Consider the following 15,740-nt stretch of genomic DNA (forward strand, 5'->3'; position numbering starts at 1 on the left):
TTCCCAATATTTTAACAGCCTCTTTGTTATCCGGATCATTATGTAAATTACTTGTCGCTATTGTCTCTTTAAATATAATTTTTTACTATTGCTTGTCAAATTTAACGTGATACTTGGCCGATTTGAAATTAGGCTCCACCCACGATGCGCATTCGACCACAACACAATTCGTCCTTATTATTTCTTGGCCCTTCGAAGTGCGAGGTACTCGTATAGTCTGCGACAAAGTTTTTTTTATTTTACTTATGTTTAAAGTTACTGTGTGTTGAAGAAATATCGTATTACAATAGATTTGACTTTTTAAATAATTATTGTTAAGTATTTTAAATATAAACATGGATTTTCGTTCAAAACAAAGTCTTGTCTGGACAAACGAGGGAGGTGATAGCAAATGTAATTATTTTTATGCAGAGAGAAGCGATGTCACTATAAAACGGATCTCTCGTGAAATGAAAATATAGAAGAAGGTGCTTCTACATCATTTTCGACGCCTGACAAAAGAATGAGATCTGCCCCAAAATCCAACTTGGGCGATTTTGACAAAGATTTACTTCGGCGTATAATAATAAATTATTATGTCACGGAAAAACGAGTTCCTACATTGCGACATATAACAAACAAAATTAATGAAGACAATATTTATACAGGGTCGCATGAAACTTTGAGAAAAGTGATCAAATATATGGGATTTTATATGAAAGATATATTTAATACGATATATTTCTACAAAATCTCCTTACAAAAATAAAATATTCGGGAAAGTTAATAATGTTATACAGTTTAGTACCTAAATACCGGATGTTGACAGCCATCCCAACGGGGCTGGTATTATTCTATTGTAAAGAAATAAACAACAGATTAAAATATTTATGACTTACTAAAATGCCGAAGATCCGAAGAATAAGAGTATATAACTATAATATAAAATATTACAACTCCAGTATAAAAATTAAGTAATAAATGGTTCGTCGGTATGTTCCAGGTATAAGATTAACTACTGTTCTTTTATTCTTATACAGTTTACTGTAACGCAAATGTAAAGCTTTCATCTCTGCCAATATTCCTCTTATAAAATTACAGAACGAGACATTTATAGAAGTGTTCGAAAAAGCTGCCGCTTCAACATGACTGAATGGTCAATATTAATAAGTCAAATAAAATATAATTATTAGAATAATTTTTTTACCAAGTAACAAAAACAAAATATTTTGTATTTTGAGAAAAATTTCCGAAGGAAAAATTGAAACGTCAAAATAACATACAATATAGACATATCATAGAAGTTCCATTAATAAATAAGGCCACTCTCTGTAAACTTGTAGTATGGAGTGTACCAACGAGGCGAAGAGACCGAGCGTATTATGTATCTCTTTTCCTCCGAATGCGTTCTCACTTAATTTTCTACGCAAGTGGACAAATTTGTCAAGTATCACCTTAAATTTGACACGCTCTTATGATACATTCTTAAAAAAAATCCAGAAACAACATTGAATTTAAAAAAAAAACCACTGAAAAGGGAGGTCATGAGTAGCAATTGTGACGTCGACATGAGGGAGGGTCTCGACTGTAAACGTCGCTTTGCGACGAAGGAAAGAGGGATATTAGAAGTCAACAATTTTCACGACGTAGTTTATAGATGTTCCCTTTATATATAAATAAAGCTAATTATATGTGGAATAAGATTAATTTTTAGTTTTGTGAAAAAGCCAATAGGTTAATTTCTTCTTTTTATATGTTTTTAATGATATAATCGTGTTTTTTACTAATAACTGGGGTGTTTGATTGTAGGTTAATTCAAATAAACTCGCACTTAGACGTGACAAAAATTCAAATGCCACGCGATCCTTTGTATTATAAAAGTTTAAATTCTGCGTTTTTAGTCATATTTCAAATGACTCATATTGTTTGCAAAAAATCAAATTTTCATGTAGATTTTGAAGACTGGTCTCCAACAATGGAAATTTCACTACGACCGGTCAACAAAATTAATCTCTCAGAATTGTAAAAAATGGCAAAAATCGCGCAAAGTTTATTTATTGCACAGCTTTAAAGAACTGACTTCATTTACGAGGAAATACAAAAACTGCATACGAAATCTGCTCTTTATATGTTTAAAAAACATTTTGATTTTTTTCACTAGGACACTTAAATCAAAAGATATCGATTTTTTATTGTCGAATTGATCCAAATTTAAAAAAATTGATTGCGCTCGGAACTGACATTAAAAATCGCAGGTCGCTTCAAGTGTTGTTTCTAAGAGAACGGTTCATTCAACGCAAAAAAAAATTAATAAACATTTTTGTTCCAAATTATCTCAGCTACATTTTTTATTTAAAACATTTTGTTCTACGGCGTACAGATTCTTGGCAAACCCATTTTTTGCGTTTTTAACCCCCTACTAGGCGGGTTTTAGGGGAAAGCCCGGGAAAGTCCCAAACTTAACTGACGAGTGGACTAAGTATATGCGCGTTTCAAATTTCATGTCAATTGGGGCGGTTCTTTACAATTCCGAGCTTCTACAATATTTTACCGTGAAAGAAATGACTGAGTAAAAATTTAACGTTACACCGTAGTTACGATTAACTCTGTCATTCTCCAATGACACATCTCTACTCTGTTACTGAAAGTGGTACTTTACATTGGAATGTGTTAATTAACGAACCAGATCGAAATATATCTAATTTAATAAAATATTAAAATTTTGTTATAAAATTATACATTTCTAATGAATACCATCGTAATTATATTAAGAGATATGAATATTTAAATCGAATGATGCCGTGTAAATGTGAATTCTCTAAAACTAAATACAGATCTATAGTAAGATAATAATTAAGATAAAGAAATACGTAATAAACACATAAAAATTGCCCAATTAAATGGTTAGGGCATCACAGAAGCTCTGTAAATTTGTTTTTACTTTTCTATGCCTCTAGGCCTTGTTTTTGTTGTTTTAAAACAGAAGTTTCTTCGACAAAACATTTTTTTTTATTCGCTCGACTTCGTTATTAATTTTATATAAATGAATCCAATTCCTAGGAAAATCTATTTTCCATTCAACTGAAACAGTTTTTGGAGTATTTTGTAAAGTTTGGATATTTATTTATTTATTTATCGTATGGCATACAATAAGAACACATATTTAAAAAGCAATATAAAAAATTACATGGAGTATTACAAACGAACATCTAATGCATTAATATAGTCTAAAACATTTTCGGTCGCATTCAGGAACTCGTCAAAAACTCCAGGGAACAGCCTTCGGGGGCATTCTTCAACAATGTGACGGACGGTCTGTCGTTGCGCACCACAGTCACACTCCGGAGTAAGGGCTTTTCCCCATTTATGTAAGCTGTCGGCACATCTACCGCTTCTTGTTCTTATTCTGTTTAGCGTTGTCCATGTACTCCGGGTCAGTTCAAAGCCTGGCGGTTTCTGTTCGATACAGGCCATTTGCTGTGCTTCCTGTGGTGAGTCGCGCACCCATTGTCTTCTCCAAGCGTTGGTGAGGTCGAAATGTTCCTGATGTAAGGAGGTGGCCCTTAACATGACAGGATATCTGGAGCTCAGTCTGTTCATTTCGATATCACGCCTATCATGGTGGATGGGTAGTTGATGGTTAGACTGGATGTTTCGATATTCTCTGAGAAGGGAGTGACTTCTTCGTAGTTTCTGCGGAGGAATGTGACTCAGGATGGGAAGCCAATAGTTGGGTGTTGGTCTAATTGTACCTGAAATCATTCGCATTGTCTGGTTTAATTGGGTGTCAATAATCTTCGTGTGTTTGCTATTGAGCCATACTGGGGAAGCATATTCAGCTGTCGAGTATACAAGTCCGATAGCAGATGATCTGAGTACGGAGGCTGAGGACCCCCATGTGGTACCACATAGCTTTTGGATTATAAAGTTTGGATAGAATTTGCTTATTAAAAGAATAACTGGTTTCTTTCTTTACTTCTCACTTTGGATTATAACATATATGATAAATATTTCAAGTAAAAAGATCATTATTGTGTATTGTATATTCCCAAAATATAAAAAATAAAATATTTTAAAAACTAAGATCAAAAAAATATTTTTTTACATCAAACTTACTTCACTTTTGCTTTTGTCACATTCTAATATCATCAATTAATATATTCTAAAAAGTATAAATTGCCTACTACATTTAAGTAACTTGCTTTAGATTTAACTAATATTCTCTCTTGGTGATAAATATTTGATAAAATGGACACAATTATAAATTTAATATTTTATTATTAGGAATCTATTATTCTGGTGACTGTATAAAACTAAAAATATATAGAATAGATATCATTAAACAAATAGTTTATAGATAGCAACAGTATACTTTGAAAACACACACAAATTGATCCAATTAAATGTGGAGTGAAACAGGCCTGCATACTGAGCCCTATGCTATTTAACATGTACTCACAGACTGAATTCCAAAACACACTTGAAGGCTCAAAAAATGGCATAAAAATAAATTGTAAATTAATAGATAGGTAACTTATCCCTTTTTGGGGATTATTTTTGAAACGTCTGCGTCTGTGCATCATGTGTGATACTCAGTGAACAGTATATTTTTATAATGAAATATTTCTTCAAAGCGCATGAGATATTCGGCACTGCTAATCGTGTCATTTAAAAGTATATTTACGACCAAACATATGATATTGGCTGTACAGGTTAAGTATGAGGGAAGAAACTCGATCTCCATATTACCTAATGAAAATAAAGGTATTTATAATTTGTGCTGTTTTTTTTTACTACTATTAAAAATACAGTAAAAAATGATTTCTAGATTATTTATTGGTAAAAAAATATATAAATTCCAAATTTTGCAACACAAAAAAAACTTAAGAATATTTGTATGACTAAAAAATAAAAAGCAAAAATTCAAACTATTTTTCGTGATTTTCATTGAAATATGGTAGGCAGAATGGTTTCTCGCAAATCCTACACTCCGTATATACTTGTTTTGCTTCTTTCCTCGCATACCTTAAATAATTTGATTCTATATTTATGAAACTTACCGGGATTATATTGTCGAAATAATAACCTGCCTCGGTGATAAATCATAGTTTCATTGACACTTATTTCTTCCCCAGGAGTATAGATCTCTTGAATTTTTTAAATAAACAACTTGATGAAAGCATCTATTTTGTATAATCTATTATTAGGTTGAGCTGTTATATTATCACAAACGTGCCAGTTTTTCAGTATCAAAGAGAATCTGTTGTAGCTCATTTCAATTTGGTGAAACATTGGATGGTAAAATAGTCTCGTCGCCAATAATCGTCTATTTTCGGGTATTGGATAAGTCTAGTTACAAGCAGAACACCTAAAAATTTTTTCATCTAGCATGATGTTATATTGGCCCATTTTTTCATTCTTAGTGTCTGTGTTGCCATGTATTGAAGCGCATAACGATTTGTTTCAGTTACCATCAAATTGAGAATTTCGTCATGAAAAAATTGTTGAAATATATCAATAGGATTTACTGCATTTCCAGCAGGCCCGACCAGAGGGGGGCAGGGGGGGCAAAATCCCCGAAGCCCGGGTCCGGCTGTTAGCAAATTTAAAAAAATTCCTTTTATTAAAATATTTTACAACAGATTGAATTTGCTTGCGGTTTTAATTATGAAATTATTATAAGGAATATGATGCATTTGGAAAAGGCAATATGCAAGAAATTATTTCTTTGCATAAGTTACAATTAATAAAAATATATCGGGAATACATTGCTCGTGGGAGCCCCTGATCGGAAGCTCGCTCTATCGGCCACTGCCACACGATTCGCAGAAGCGCTGACCTTGGCGCGACGTCTGTTTGTTTACGAGTTTACGTCCTGACTCACTACCATTCCCGTATACCCCCTTCGTCACAGGTTTCAATTGCAATTTTCGGCAGTTCGTTCGAAAGTTGTGTGAGATTCGCCGAAGAGTACAATTCAGATGTAAGCAGGGATCTAGTTGATGAAATGATTTACTTGAAAACTGTTAGTAAATCAAACATCTCAGATACGTCGCTGAAACCAGCAAAACTTTTGAACAAGTTCGTGTCCCTTAATGTGACAAATCTTTTCCCCAATGTGTGCATTGCTCTTCGCATATTCTGTTGCCTACCAGTATCCGTTTCTCAGGCCGAGAGATCATTTAGTGTTTTGAGCCGAATTAAGAATTGTTTAAGATCTACTGTGGGTCAACAACGATTATCTGATTTGGGACTGTTAAGCATAGAGTCGAAACTTGCAAAACCTCTTGATTTCGACCACGTGATCCAAAACTTTGCGGATATGAAAGCAAGAAAAGTTAGGTTGTAACTAACAGTTCTATTGTAAATAATTAAAAACAAAGTTTAATTGTTAAAACTGTTTTAATTTTCTTCCTTCCTGTGTCAATAGCATGAGTGTTCACTATTACATATCCCAGTTTATGAGTTATCAGATTTTTGGGAATTTTCGTTCAACTGGGTTTGGGGGGGGGCCGGCCGGGTCTCATCCCCGGGGCCCGGCCTGGCTCTGGGGGTAAAATACTCTCACTCTCTCCTGAAAGTCCATTGAGGAATAGGTTGGTGATGGTGATAGACGTAATTGAATGTCTTCTTCGGAAGAAGAACTTGTTGATGAAGAATCATTTGAACATTAAGAATGCACATACTCGTCACATGAATCATTTAAATTTTCTGGATATGACTTTCTTCTCTCTCTTCAGTCTCTTCACTAGACTTGTAGCTTCTTTTGTTACTACTAAGGCCATAAAAGTGTAGCGGATTCATTTTTATAATCAAAACTTAAATAAGTTAATAAAGTAATAATAAAACAAATAGATAATAATTTTAAGTTATGTGAATCACATATATGTGATTTATACTCACATCGTATGAGAAAGAAACAGTTAGAAAATGGCTTTGCGTATCACATGTATTGCACGTGGTTTTTGTGCTTACTATCTCTAGTCTACTACCCACAATACTGCCACAGTTACAGTGCGAAATTTCACCCGTCGAAACCTGTATATCCCCACCGCGTTGAAGACGTACGAGCGCGTGCACCAAAAATCGGTTAGACTAGCAATGGGTTAAGATATGTCGATGACAGAGTTGTAATTGTAGAGAGTCGTGGAGGCCCTTGGACTTCCCATACCACTAACTTGAAAGTTCTTTGCCGAAAGGGCAGAGAACGCGAGCTCATTGAAATCATAAAAAAAACGGAAACCGCCATATTTCGGGCATGTAATGAGAAATAACAGATTCGATCTTCTACAACTCGTAATCGAGGATAAGATTGAGGGCGCACGTGGATTAAGACGAAGAAAGTGTTTCTGGTGGCTTAAAAACATACGAGAATGGACAGACAGACTTGGGCTCGAACGATTTACTGAGGAAGACCCAAAACAAAAGAATTTGCTAAAATTTTTGCTTATTTTCGATAGAAGAAGGCACTTGAAGAAGCAAATTCTATTTTATATTCTGTTGTAAACAAACCAGTCAATTCTCTAACACAAGTTGGAATATATAATATTCATTTTGAATTTCTGGTATGAGTGTGGCTAGAGGCTTATTTCTACCTATAGCTTTTTTAGTCATCATCATTCTGGCTTTACAACCTTGCATGGGTCCTAGTCTCCTTAAGAATTTGTCTCTAGTCGTTCCTATCCATTGCCTTCCTCCGCCAAGCACGTATTCCCATATTTCCCTTATCTTCATCGATGGATGTTATCAAGGAACCTTGTTATGGGTCTTCCTCTTCTTCTCTGACCTATGGTCTATCAAGAAGCGTTTTTCTAACTGGTTCATTTTGTTCCATCCGCATTACATGCCCTATCCACCGTCCTATCTTAATAGGTTTTACGATATCTGGTTTTTGGTATATTCTATAAAGTTCGAAGTTGTATCGTCTTCCCCACACTCCATTGTCATTCACTGCTCCATAGATTCTCCCTTTGTACTTTTCTTTCGAAACATCTTAAATTATTTTTATCACTTTTTGTTAGAGTCCAGGTCTCTGAACTATATGCTAGGACTGGGCGTATTATTGTTTTGTAAAGTTTTTTTCTGTATTTCTCGATATAATTGTAGATTTAAGGAGGAGATTGAGCACAAAATAGCATCTGGTGGCGGTAGTACTATTTTCAGTTTTAAGGAGCGCTCCCATGTATACAAATTCGTTCACTGCTTCGATGACGCCGTTTTCTATAACAACTGGTCGTAGGATCTGTGATTGCGGGCTTATTTTCATATACTTCGTTTTGTTGGTGTTTATTATTAACCCAATTTTTGTAGCTGATTCTTTTAATGCTACATACGCCTCTCGTACTCTTTTTTAGTACTAGTATTATTTTTGTTCCGTATACATCTAATCTGATTAAAATCTTCTGATTTCTTTCTTCTTCTATGCTATCAAGTTCGATTTCATCTATATATTACGATTCCTATCTAGATAAATATCAAATATCCTTTATAATAAGTATATATTCAACAAGTATAATTGTACTAAAAGATTTGATCACTTTTAGATCTCTTGGTAAAACTCGGTTAAACACAATACTTAAAGCAAAACGTAAGCATCTTTTTGCGTATTCAGTTGTTTGCAATTACCACAGCCTAGTTAAAAAGCCAATAAAATTATTTGCAGCTGGCATCGCATATTTCAACCGCACATATTCCAAACTCACTTAGAAATTAAATCAATGTTAATTTTCTACATGACATAAATATCCTTTTACGAAAAGTAGCAGCATAACAAATGGAAAAAGTGCAATTAAATCTAATAAACCTTTTACTTTTGTAAACAGAAAGAGAAACTGAATGGGAGAATCTTCAAATAATGGTATAACTAACGACGCGTTACCTATTTTCAATGTTAATTATCTGTTGCTGCAGATAATAAGAGGCCAATTTGAATGATATCCGATTAGAAAAGAAGAATTATTAATGAATCATTGTTTGTTTAATTAAATTTTAAAATTAATTTTCTGAGAAATTGTATTGTGTACATTAACATTATACGTATACAACAAAAATTAAAGAAAAGGCGAATTGGCAAATACCTTATTATTTATTATACATACAAAGTGAATTAACTTAATATATTAACGTAACATAAATATGTAACAATAAAACACTGAAAACTATGTTTTCAAAATGTCCACAAAATTGATTTTAAAGTCTTATCACTACAGCGGTTTCGGCTGATTGCCTTTCTCAAGTGATCTATTTTTGGCATGCGTTTACTACATTTTATAGTCTCTAATGAAATAGATTGAGGAGGGAAGAACTGCTTGTCTCAAATTGGTCATTCAGAATTATATCTGTGTTTTTTAATTTGTTGATTTCCATAGATTCTAACAAAGATAGCTTAAGGCCTTTATTTTGAATGTGAAGAATTTTAAATTCGTCATTAAAAGAATGATTATGATCTAGAAGGTAAAGTGCGTATGTAGAATCTGTTTTTCTATTATTGAAAGCCCTTTTATGTTCTGCTATTCGTTTATTAAAATTTCTACCAGTTTGACCGATGTAAGTTTTTGGACAGTAGCCACATTTAAGTTTGTACACACCACTGCGTAAGTGTTTTTTATTTTGGCTCTTGTTGTTTTTAATATATTTGCCTAGGTTGTTATTTGTTCTGAAAGCTGGTGTTATTCCTTTCTTTTTTAGGTGTTTAGCTATTTTGTTGATTTTGCCTATAGTCCGAGATTTAGCTATCACTGCGTGAGAAACCTTTTATGAATCTATTTGGTCAGAATTTTTAATCTGTTATTTAGAAGTTTTGCTTAGATTTTATATGCGGTATTTAATAAACTGATATCTTTGTAGTTGCATGAATAGTCGTCCTTAACCCTGTTTGAGTGAAGAAATGACCGTTGCTCTTTTTCCACATGTCTGAAATTTTGTACCTCTGTCTGCACAAATTCTTGTATTTTTAAGTAGTTCTATGTATATCAAATCAATTCTTTATCCAACTTTTTATTATTTTAAAAATAAAAATAACATTCACATTTTATTTTACAGATTAATATCTGCAAGTCTAGCCCTCGCCGCAACGTTCCCATCCAAATCAGATCTAATCACAGAACCAAAACCTGGAGAGGAATACGTGTTCGTACAATCCACCAACCTCGAAGCTAAACCAGTAACCCGAAACGAAAAAACATTTCCAGCGGAAAAAGAATTCGAAACGTCTCATAAGTTACCGCCTTCACTGAGATATAAACTAGAGGAAGATGAAGAAGCTGATGAAGTTCATGGTAAAGAATTGAAAAAGGGTAAGAAGATTTTGAAAAGAGCTACCCAAGTAACTGCACCAGCACCACCGCCTCCAGGAGCAACAAAAATTGATGTGAAAGCCTTATTAGCTCAGTAAGTAATAACCAGAAAACTTATATGTCCTCCTTTCGTGAGTCTACTCCCTATAGTAAAATGAAATACATTTAGTACAGTCATTTGTCGTTTTTGCGTGGAATTTTGTTATTCCAAGTCGATTTCCTTGAAAATTTAGATAGTATTTATCACCTTCTTCAAAAGCCACCCCTTCTAGGGGATAAAAGGTTTTTTAATTAAGAAGTCGATAGAATGAATAATTCTAAGCAAGTTTTGTTGCATGAATTTTTTTACCATTTGACTTTTGCCCAATGTGCCTCTATCAACATCAACATCATTTTGACTTCACAACCCTGTGTGGGCTCTAGCCTCCTCAAGAATTTCTCTCCAATCGTTCATATCTATCGCCGTCCTCCGCTAAGAACGTATTCCCATGTTCATGTCTTTAGCAATGATATTAAGGTTAACTTGTTCTAGATCTTCCTCTTCTTTGTTCCAGTTCCAGTTTGTTCCATCCGCATTACATGCCTTATCCACATCATATCTTAATGTATTTTACGATTTGGTTTCTGATATATTCTATAAATTTCCACGTTGTATCGTCTTCTCCACACTTCATTACCATTCACCACTGCATAGATTCGTCGCAGTACTTTTCGTTAGAGACATTCTAATATGTTTTTATTACTTTTTGTCAGAGTCCAGATCTCTGAACCATATGTTAGGACTGGGCGTATTATTGTTTTGTAAAGGTTTACCTTTGTATTTATCGATTTTATTGTGGATTTAAGAAGAAAATTAAAATAGCACCTGTTGTCCATGAAAATTTTGAGGTTTATTTCTGCGATAGTGTTATTTTCAATGTTGACGAGCACTCCCAGATATACAAATTCGTTAATTGTTTCGATAACGTGATTCTTTTAGTGCTACATAAGCCTCTTGTACAGCGGTTTCCGTTTTAGTTCTCCCAATAAGCAAGGATTTGCATTGATTTGTTATATATTGAGCCAGGGGTTATTATTTGTGATATACGTATTACTTTTTTCAGTGCCAGATTGAACAAGATACAGGAGAGAGTGTCTCCCTTTTATCAATTTATCCACTCTGTAACTAGCGTATTATTTTACTATTATTCGTTTTTCATTTGGTGCTATGCAGTGGCATAGTATACTGGAGAATATTTTATACGCTGCATTTAGAAGCGTAATTTCTCTGTAGCTCTACAATATTTTGAATCCATAAAATTATATTCCATGGGTTTGATCAGCATATTTACTTTCACTTATACATTTTTAATCTCATTTGTTTTGATATTACTAACAGCATAAAAGTAAATAGATAGAAATCAACGAAGAATTTACCTTGAATATTATTTTCCAGATACCAAAGTGCAAGTTCAACATCAACATCTCCTCCCAAAACCGAATCAACTACCAAGAAGGTCCAACGTCGACGAGGCGGAACAAACAAAAGGGTAAAGAAAGCAATTTCTTCGAGAACAGAAGTTACCAGTCCTAGTCCCGTCCTAACCACAGGAAAGGCTATCCCCAAAGCCGTCGTAGATGATATTCCTCTTCTCGGTGCAGCTAGCGATAAACAAAGATCCAGGATACAAATTAAAAAAGGACCCAACGGTCAAGAGTATGAGTACGAATATGTTTATTATTATTACTACGATGACGACGATGACAACAAAAATAAGACGGTAAGTATAACATGTAACAGATTAACCACTTTTCCTGATTTATGTTTAGAGAATAATAACAATAACCGACTGATAACAACTAACTGGTTTACAAAAGATGTTTGGAACGGAAGATATCTAAATTTTAATACCAACGCACCTATAACTCAATAAAAGAAGTGTTGTATAAACTCCTACTGACAGAGCAATTAAGCTATCTAGCCCACAATACCATTCCTAAAATCTGAAAGCAATAAAAGATATCTTTTATTGCTTTACGTATACTTGGAAAATAGTTTTCTGCATTTTTACCCTCTACGAGGGGGGTTTTAGGGGAAAGCCTGGTGGTAAAAGTGGTAAACTTTTTGCATCTTGTTTGGGGTCTCAAAATTAATATTCTCGGCAAATTTCTCTGAAGACTGATGTAATAGTAAAATACATTTAAAAATAAGTGGATTGTTGGATGAAAGAATTATGCGATGCAGAGACGTATTCTGTATTATGTAATAAAGAAATATATTAGGGCTATATTAAGAGAGAAATATGCTTTGTCGATATGTTACAAGGCTGTTACAATTGTAAATCAAATATAAGTAAAGTTTCTAAATATATTTTTAATTATTGATTTTTTAGTTTTCGTTCATCTTAATTTTATAGTGGTTACCATTTCTATTTTTTGTTTCATAACTATTTGCGAAAACAGTAAGTTTATGAACATATTTCTACAGTTCACCAACGCCCATGACGGTCCCGCAAGAAACCAAATCCCTACTCGGAGTGAGAAAGAAAAAGCAATCGCTGAAAGTAACGAAGTGCTTCCATCGAGAACTTCCGCAAAAAGAGGTAGACAATTGGGCGAAGATGAAACTGTCAACGAGGAAAGATTACCGGCTAACACAAGATTCCCTCCAAGGTAAATTTGTTTACATGTACCTATTTCTTCTTTTTACAGTGACTATCCTTTACTGACTGTTGGCAATCATTCTGGCAATAATAATTTAATCGGTGCTTCTGTGTATACTCCTGTGGTGGATATTGCAAACCAAGTTGATGAACTCTTTACCCAGAATATTCGTCTTCAGGCGAATTGGGCGAAGACGAAACTGTCAACGAGGAAAGATTACCGGCTAATACAAGGTTCCCTCCAAGGTAAATTTGTTTACATGTACCTATTTCTTTTTTTTCCAGTGACTATCCTTTACTAAATGTTGACAATCATTCTGGCAATGATAATTTAATCGGTGCTGCTCTGCATACTTCTGTGGTGGATATTGCAAACCAAGTTATTGGGTTCTTTGCCCACAATATTCGCCTTCGCCGACTTTTCTCTTACCTTGAATTTTTCCTTCTTCTAGGTCCATATGTCGAATGCTTTCAGTCTCTTACCTGTTACCACTCCGTATAAACAGATAGACAATATGCAGCATAGAAGGAATCTGAGTTTTAATTTGAAAATCAAGTGTTTTGGAAAATTTGGACATTTGAATGAAAGCTGTTCATGCTTTTTTTTATTTCTGGATTTTATTTCTTGGGAATGGTCTCACTGTTCAGTTAATCATGTACCAATATATACATATATAAATATATATTGAATGATTTTTACGTTTACGGGCTCCGTTACCGTACGTCGAATAGCGGGTTTGATATACGGTAACGTAAGCAGTGAATCGCACCAATTCGTCAAGACTCAGGGCTCGAAGGTTCCTGTTCTGTAATTTTATTTCTGTGCATTAGTTAACACGTGTTTTCTGTTTTCTTGGTTAAGCATCTGCGAGACAAACAAAACATTTTATTATATTTCATTCTTTTTATTAATTATGAACACGAAAATAGTGAAAAAGACAAAAAGGCTGCGTTTTACAAGCTCTGATGACCTTTTACTAGTAAAAGAAGTGCGAGGAGTCAACCCTCTGGAATGTCCTTTTTTTCAAACCAAAAATGCTGTTTGGCTTGCTCAGGCTCTAAGCTATCAAAATTGAACACAGAATATACATTTTGTATGTTATCATTTAAAATATATCATATATATATATATATATATATATATATATATATATATATATATATATATATATATATATATATATATATTCTATAACTTCATCATATGCTTCAACTAATATTGCTTCTTCTAAAATGTCTTCCATATTTCTGTAGAAAAAATTTGAAACCCAAAATGTACAAAACCAGACAAAATATATACCTTGTGTGAAAGAAAACAAAAAAAAATTAATTATTTTTCTGTCACATACGACATTTAATCCTTTCGCTACTGAAATATTATTAGACGGAGAAAAAATTTTTTTAGTGAAATTTTAGTTACATAGGTATAAATTATACAAAAAATCCCCTCACCAGATGTAAAAATTTTGTTGTACACGTTTGTGTACATTAGTACCAAACAGTAGTTGGGCTAAATGGTAAAAATGTGTATTTTTTATGTAAAAGCTTTAAAAATAAACCGAAACAAGTAATAATTATTTGTTTTATATTTAGCTTATATATCTAAGATTAAAATTCATGAAAATTTATGAGTCGCAAAAAAAATCTAACACAAATACAAAGTCATTTCGAGTGGAAGGTCAAAAAGCAGTTCCTATCCTTTCCTAGACAAGCCCTTTACAGTTGTTTTGTTTGCAGCGCCCAAACCCTTTCTCACCACTGTGAATAGGCAAATGATCTACATGATCTAATCGAACTGTGTCAATGGGACGAGTTTCAAATCTACACCTTTTAGTGTTGTTTGAATTTGTTTCTAAAGTTACGTCTTGTAAACTTGGTCGACCCCTTTTCTTGTCTTTACCACACATTGTACCAGCAAGTACCAAGGAATTTCCAACATCCATTCGAAAATGTAAAAGATCGAGAATTTTCTTGCTGTCAACACCTAGTCTTTTACAGTCTTCTCTGTACTCCAACCAACTGTTGCAGATTGCCATATCTATTGCGTAGAAGAAAAGACGAAGGGTACATTTCTTCGATCTGATAAATATGCGATATAAGCCTAATAAAAAATCCATTTTATCTACACCGCCCATAGAAGAATTATAACGCTTGATTACCTCTGGTCTTTCAACATCTACAAATGTTTTTTTTTTATTTTGTCCCATCTTTTAACGATATCTTTATCTCCAATACCAACAAAGTTAGATGCCATATTGACTATTCTGTTATTAAACCATTTGACTAAAATAACGTCACCGTCTTTACTACAGAGCTGTTCCTTGTAACCCCTGGGTTTCTTGGAAAATTCTTTTTCACTGAGAAAAGGTGGTTTTCCAAATCTATTCAGTCTGGCAGTTCCGGCACCATAAATGTTATTATGTTTTAGATACTGCAATAACGCATAGGATGAAAAAAAGTTGTCAAAGTATAATTGTGTATAAAATATTTGAATTCTTTTACTAAGATGAATTACAACTGCAGCACCATGTCCAAATTTGTTTTGTAAAGTTTGGTCAATTTTAAATCATATATCAATCCACTTTATCCACACAGTAGAAACAGTTTTATTCCCCATGGATTAGGCTTACTTTTTATATATTGTTTCACCGATAATTTCCCCTTGAAGGGACATAATATCTGTTCGTCGACGCATAACTTCTCCTCATGTTCTAATTCTCGGCATCTTTTCAAAACGGCATCAAAAATTGGTCGAACTTTTTAAAAAAACATCTGTATTATCTGGATCTTTTTCTAAGTTATTTACTATGTGTAAATATTTTCT

General features: G+C 33.6%; 1 protein-coding gene across 3 annotated transcripts in view; it reads left to right on the plus strand.

Annotated features, from left to right (window-relative positions):
- Positions 1-15,740, plus strand: part of LOC140439270 (uncharacterized) — a 77,249-nt gene that overhangs the window by 47,974 nt on the left and 13,535 nt on the right. For all 3 annotated transcript variants that reach the window (XM_072529085.1, XM_072529084.1, XM_072529086.1), the window contains exons 2-4: positions 10,021-10,368; positions 11,710-12,034; positions 12,742-12,926. In XM_072529085.1, the coding sequence (XP_072385186.1) occupies positions 10,021-10,368; positions 11,710-12,034; positions 12,742-12,926 (858 nt within the window). The remainder of the gene's footprint in view (positions 1-10,020; positions 10,369-11,709; positions 12,035-12,741; positions 12,927-15,740) is intronic.

The sequence above is a fragment of the Diabrotica undecimpunctata genome, chromosome 4, assembly GCF_040954645.1.
Source record: "Diabrotica undecimpunctata isolate CICGRU chromosome 4, icDiaUnde3, whole genome shotgun sequence".
In the NCBI taxonomy this organism is placed as follows: domain Eukaryota; kingdom Metazoa; phylum Arthropoda; class Insecta; order Coleoptera; family Chrysomelidae; genus Diabrotica; species Diabrotica undecimpunctata.